Here is a 6,818-nt window from a genome sequence, read left to right on the forward strand (position 1 = left end):
AATTTCTAGGTGCATGTGTATCATACATCACACCTCCCAAATTATCAATTTTTTTAATTTTTAAGATAGATTCAGCTCTCTTCCATGCAAATATAGAGTGCAATTCTCTTTATATTAGCAAACAAAAATGTAATGCATTCCCAAACACTGGGTGAATGAGAGACTAAGAAGGCCCAAACATTGCAGCCCTTATTACATCAAAGCCAAGATCAAACAAGATCATTATTCAAACAAGAAACAGTCTTATTAGTACTAAGCCACGCCGATCAGGCCCGACTTATCTGTTACTCCAATTGCAGGAAGTTGTGGCTGGAACCTACATGTGGCGCACTGAGGAGAAAGGAAGGACATGGTGCGGTACTTGTCTTCGCCCCCCATCATCGGCATGGGGACACCAATCTTGACAGGGCTGATGTAATTGGGACGGTAAGTCTGGCCCAGTACCCCCTCAACCATGTCTGTCAAACCGGTGAAGCTGAATTGTGTCTCCAAATGTGCGAATGCATCGTCTTCAGGCAACCGATAGTTGTGCACTCGGTTCTCTACTTCTCCGATGGGCGTCACTTTCACAACCATCTCCATCAGCCCAGCAATTGTCACCCTAACGCTGTTGAACATGTCAGTTCTCTCGACTAACACTCCTCTACCTCTTACCTTGTCGCTCAAGATTCGCCACTCGGCCTCTCCATCAGTGGGGATTATGACATCCTTGCCATCCCAACGGACCATGAGGGCGTCCATGTTGTCGTTCCACTTGGTGACCTTTTGGGCAGCAACAACCAATGTGTGTGAGTCAAACATGACCGCAATCGCTTGAACCCATGTGAAGTCACGGGTCCTCCCCTGTGGCCTGTTCCCAATGAAGTGGGCATTGATCTGTAGCCGATCGTCAGACACCAAGGCGAAGTCTCCTCCCTTGGCCCCATGGAAATAGAACATCACGCCATCACCGCCGATGAATCTAGGGTCATAACACACTGATCCGTACCCCGAGCAGTTGGGCTTCCTAACTGCCGAAATACATCCATACGGAGATTGAGCAAAAATGGTTTCCCTACTAACTTATTACAGTACACAAAAAAATGTTCTCCATGTTACATGCTAGATAAGAAATGCCCATGCCATTCATGTCAGGAGACATTGAAGAGGTGAACCTCCAACATCTGAGCCGTGTACCAAGTCTGGCAGTACGTGAACATGCCTTGTACCTAAATACAGGATGGTCCATTCATTGGGTGGGGCAGGTATACATGTTGGACATAAGTTGTCGTTTATTTTCTTTCTTAACTGTTGTTTTCTCAGTATTTACGTGGCCCACCTGATAAATGGCTTCCTTTTCCTCAGGTGCATGCATATTCATTGTTAAACCAACCTAACGAATGGACCAGATCTAACACATGAGTTCCATTCTAGCACGTCTGCTGCAACTCACCTGTGTGGTCTCTTATTTTGAAAATGTTATCATTTGGCACTTCGGGAGTGGTTTAGGGTCCGTTTGGGAACGGGATCCTGCATAATTAAGATTAAATCTAATCAAGATTTTGGCAAAACCCATACCCTCAACTTTGAATTTGCCATACTAAAGTGGTGTTTTTCCTCCACAACTGCAATTTCTGGCAATTTTTACTTTTTTTTCCTGCAACTTTCGTAATTGCATATATGTGGAGGAAAGCACTGCTTTAGGGTGTACAATGTGGAGGATGCGTACCATATTCAAGATTAGGCTTAATCTAGATTTTGTAAGATACACTACCCAAAAGAACCCTAAAACAAATTGAAAATTTAGAATTTCCATAGTTACTAGAATTTCCAAATTTTGCAGAAAAAAAATAATAATAATAAATTTGTGGACCATTTTTGTAGAACCAGGAAAAACTTTCCTAAGCACATTATCTCTGCACGATTTTGAAAATTCTACTAAGAGCAGAAATTCTAAAAAAGATGAATTATTGCTAAAAATAATACTAAGCGCAGCAGGTGTGGTAGGCTTACATTTGCAAGTGGTTTCGCACTTGTTGCAATCGATGAAACAGCCCTTCCTCTTTTTTGCATCCCTGGGCTTCCTCTGAGTGCACTGGGTGGGGCACCGGAGTGTCTGTAGGTGACAGCGCCCTGCCCCAGGCACACTGCTTGCTCTTGCCCCGTTTTTGTTATTGGGGGAAGCACCCTGTAGTTCGTAGCTGAGTTGTCTACATTACCATTGCCGTTCCCATTCCCATTCCCGTTACCATTCCCATTTCCATTTCCATTTCCATTCCCATTCCCATTTCCATTTCCATTTCCGTTCCCATTTCCATTCCCATTCCCGTTACCATTCCCGTTCCCATTCCCATTCCCATTGTTGTTTCCGTTCCCGTTCCCATTCCCATTTCCGTTTCCATTCCCATTCCCATTGCCGTTGCCGTTTCCATTCCCATTCCCATCACTGTTACCGTTACCATTCCCATTCCCATTGCCATTGCCATTCCCATTCCCATTCCCATTGCCATCCCCGTTCCCATTTCCATTGCCATTCCCATTCCCATTTCCATTCCTGTTCCCATTGCCGTTTCCATTCCCATTACCGTTTCCATTTCCATCACCGCTTCCATTCCGGTTACCATTTCCATTGCCATTACCATTTCCATTCCCATTTTCAATTTTCTTCCCATCCCCTTTTCCCTTGCCTTCTCTGCCATTCTCCTCTTTCCCATTCGCACTCCCACTACCTTTCCCATCCCCAATATTCTTCCCACCATTATCCCCCTTCCCTCTATCTCCCCCTTGACCACCCCCTTCCCCATTCCCACTACCTTTCCCTTCCCCCTCAGCAAAGGTGGCATCTATGGATATCACAAAAACAAGCAAAGCCACCACAAGCAATACATATACTACTTTACCCATCTCTCTCTCTAGCTATTCTCTCTCCCTCTTTATACCTCTTTCAAAACGTTTCTCTTTCTGTTGTTGTTGCTGTGTTGATTATAGCACATCTATTTATAGTGAAATCAAGTCAGTGTACTTCACGAAGTCCGCCTTACTCCACGTGTGTTGAAAAAAGAAACACCATAGCTTAAATTACAGTTTCATTATATTTACGTCGCGTGGAGTTAGTAAAGTATAATTCATTCACTCCCAAGAAACCTGAAAATGGTTGTGGAAGCTTAACCTTTCACCTCCCTAAGGTTGTCTCCAATGGGACCCCACAGCTTTGCCATGCCCACAAGCACGCTTAAAGCATGTCTTCGATAGCCAATGGACCACAATATGTGGCAGCGTAGCCATGAGATCCAAGCCGTCCATCTAGTGGTAAAATCGTTTTGATGCTTTGGGGCCATAGTTTACAAAGGAATGGACATGTGAAGAAACTTAGGACAAGTTTTTTTCTGAGCTGTCAGTATATTTCCGTGATTGTTATGATTGTGGCCCACCCGATGATTTCGACGGATGTGAACATGTGATGTGTGAAAAATGTCGTTCGTCTATTTCTTTGATTGTTGCGATTGTGGCCCACCCATAAGCCCTAATGGATGGACCATGTGATGGGTTTGGATCTCATGGTTATGACGCTAGTGACGCTGCCACCAGCCAAGTGGCTAGTGGTCGGTGCTGTGGACCCCACCATAATGTATGTGTTTTATCCACGTCGTCCATCCATTTTGATAGATAATTTTAAGGCTTAGATCCCAAAAATGATAGATCTAAATCTCAGGTGGACCACACCATGGGAAAACAGTAGTGATTGAATGTCCACCATTAAAAACCTCCTAAGACAATGTAATGGTTGTTTGACATCTAACCAATTGATTAGGCCATACAGACTTGGATGAAAGGAAAAATATATATATTAGCTTGATCCAAAACTTTCGTGACCCCGGGAAGTTTTTAATGGTGGGCGTTCAATCAACACCGTGCGATCCACTTGAGATTTGGATCAACCTCATTTTTGGGCTCTTAAAATTATCTAGAAGAAAGGGTGAACAGCATGGATGAAACACATACATCATGGTGGGCCCATAGAGCACCGACCACTAGCCATTGGCTAGTGTCAGGGTCAGTAGCCAATCCGTTTCCTGCTAGCACACATCCGGGTGTGGTTTAGGAAACGGCTTTTGTTGTGTATTTTGAGATCACATGATGTGAGGTCCCTGTAGAGAGTACTTATTTTGCAAGTGCTGCAGCTGGGGCCCACCGCTGTATGTGCATGTAATCCAACTTGTCTAGCAATATCTTCCCACTAGGAAATTAGGACGCATTCAAAATTAGGCCGATCCAGCCATCATGTGGACCTCCACATGAATTTGGAGACTTTCAGTGGTTTTCCACTGCTTTGTACGGTGTGGCCCACCATCTTGTGTATATGCCATCCAACCATCCATTGCGTGAGCCTTACCGTGTTGATCTTTTACAATTATTGTGTGGGCCTCAGTAGAGACAAACATCCGAAAACCTCTAAATTCAAGCAGTGGGCCACGTGATAGTTGCATTAACCATGATTTTTGGGCACCCAAGCTTTAAGGAGGGGCGACAGGTAGGATGCCATGTACGCACCACCGTGAGCCCCATGTGAGCTTGGATTTTCAATTTGTACGTGTACAGACAAAGGTTCAATGCTCTGACTATTAATTTGTCTGTCATACTCCTCTCTCGATGTACCATACCAAAAATCTTCTAAGTTGATATATAATCACAAATCTTGGCCTTTCATCTGTTGGGCGTGTACCAAAACTGTTTTAATTTTCATTCTGACCGTCTATATGGAGGCCAGAGATTACATGCTCCGGATTATTCCGTTGAGGAGATTTTTGTGTTATACTGTCCATCCACGGTGGAATCCATCAGATAAATGGTGCACTGAACCACGAGTCCCGCGTGTACAAACAAAACAATCCGAAGAATACAGTGCACATGCTCAGAACGAGGATCCATGAACGTTGGACGGAAGAGTAAAGGGTGGAAATGGTATGTGATAGGAATAGTGTTTTTTAATAGAAAGTGGGCCCGGGCAGCACAGGTACCATGTGGAGCCTCTTTCCTACCGTTGAATGGCACATTATGATCGATCTGAGCCATTCATTACGTAGTTCGCAATTTGAGTATGCCAGGAACAGAAACTCAGGGTAGTATAGTCATCAAGTGATCCACACGTGTAACTGCTAAACTTTTTTTTTTAACTGTAATCTCATTTTTCTCATAAAGTGTGGTCTATCTAATCAGACGACCAATAGATTTTATTTTATTTTTCACTCACGGCAAGTTCACGGTTCATTCTAGCTGATTAATGTTTTGGATCTCTGACACGGATTCATTTTTTGAATATCTACCATCCATGGTCAGGCCCATCTCATAAACGATTTGCATTATTGAAATATCATGGTGTATACAGGGCATCTTTGTCAACGCTTCCCTAAATAGCTTTTTTTCATTGAAGCAAAAATATTAGTTTTTTTTTTAGTTAAGCACCTCTTCTAAAGTGCTTAGGAGGTGATTGATTTTTATTTACAATTATTTATAATTTGAATTACAGTCAGCCACCAGTACAACGTTAACAATTGATTGGCCTAACAGTAATATCGAGGATGACTGAGTAAAACTGTCTCCTTCTTTTGTGCTACCGCATCAACTTCCTTCGTAAGTTCATGATCCGTAGATTTACTTCCACTATGTTTCGATTCCAATATTTTTCATTAAAGTGCATGCATGTTTTTCAATTTTTTAAAATATTGTGCATTTAGGATTTTGAAATTCCCAAGTCAATTGAATAATCTTAACTATCTAATCAATGACCTGAAATGGAAATAACAGTTTAACTAGCCTTTGTTCAATGTCTACCATTGAAATCTTCTTGAGCTCACTGGATGTATGCATTTTACATGCACACCTTCTATCCCATCCCATTTACTGGGCACAGGACCAAAAATGGGATTAGATTTCAAATCTCAGATGGGCCCACCTTAGAAGCAATGATGATTGAGGCCCTAACCGTTGAAACCTTTCTATGGGCCCACAGTGATGTATTCAGCTATACAACCAGTGATGCCCACTAGGATGTACCCACGCTGCCCAGACTGTGGGCACCCCTGTGATGCACTCCCCATCCAACTTGCTTATTATCCATCAAATCTATCAAGCCTCCCCCAGGTCCTACTCATCATTCCGCGCCACAGACCTTGGTGATGAGGCTGTTAGATTTTACTATGATCTCTTCACATCCAGGGCCACCCAAACACCACCAGGCCTCCTTGACTGCATACCCCCTCATCATAGACAACAGGAACTCTTTCCTATTGAGCCCCCCCAACCTGGAAGAGGTGAAGGAGGCTGTGTTTGCAATCCTAGCCGACAGCGTGCCAGGTCCAGATGGTTTCCCAGGGTTCTTTTTTACCTCATGTTGGGACGTCATCAAGGGTGACATCCTAAGAGCAGCTACTGAGTTCTTTAAGGGGGGGTCTCATTCCAAGAGCATTCCGATGCTCGTCCATTTTTCTCATCCCTAAAAAGAAAAATGCTGCTAGCTTCCTAGACTACCGGCCCATTAGCCTATGCAATTGCATTCAAAAGATACTATCCAAAATCATTGCCTCTAGGCTGTCCAAGATTCTCCCATCCATCATATTCGACGAACAAAGCACCTTCGTCAAAGATAGATCCATTGTCAAAAACATTTTCATAGGCTCGGAAATGGCTTTTGACATCGATTGGAGAAATCACAGTGGTAACATCATCATCAAATTGGATATGGAAATGGCCTATGAAAGGCCTTCATCCACGATGTCCTTCTCAAATTCGGCTTCAACCCAAACTGGATCCGATTAGCGCAGCAATGCTAGGAAGGCAGC

At 43.4% G+C, this 6,818-nt stretch overlaps 1 protein-coding gene across 1 annotated transcript; it reads right to left on the reverse strand.

Annotated features, from left to right (window-relative positions):
- Positions 1–211: 211 nt before the first annotated feature.
- Positions 212–6,382, reverse strand: LOC131238981 (uncharacterized). Its single transcript, XM_058236552.1, is given in 5 exon segments — positions 212–1,010; positions 1,993–2,109; positions 2,112–2,822; positions 2,919–2,952; positions 6,149–6,382. Coding segments are annotated over 5 exon segments (1,854 nt in total). The 3' UTR covers positions 212–252.
- Positions 6,383–6,818: the final 436 nt, after the last annotated feature.

The sequence above is a fragment of the Magnolia sinica genome, chromosome 3, assembly GCF_029962835.1.
Source record: "Magnolia sinica isolate HGM2019 chromosome 3, MsV1, whole genome shotgun sequence".
Classification (NCBI taxonomy): Eukaryota; Viridiplantae; Streptophyta; class Magnoliopsida; order Magnoliales; family Magnoliaceae; genus Magnolia; species Magnolia sinica.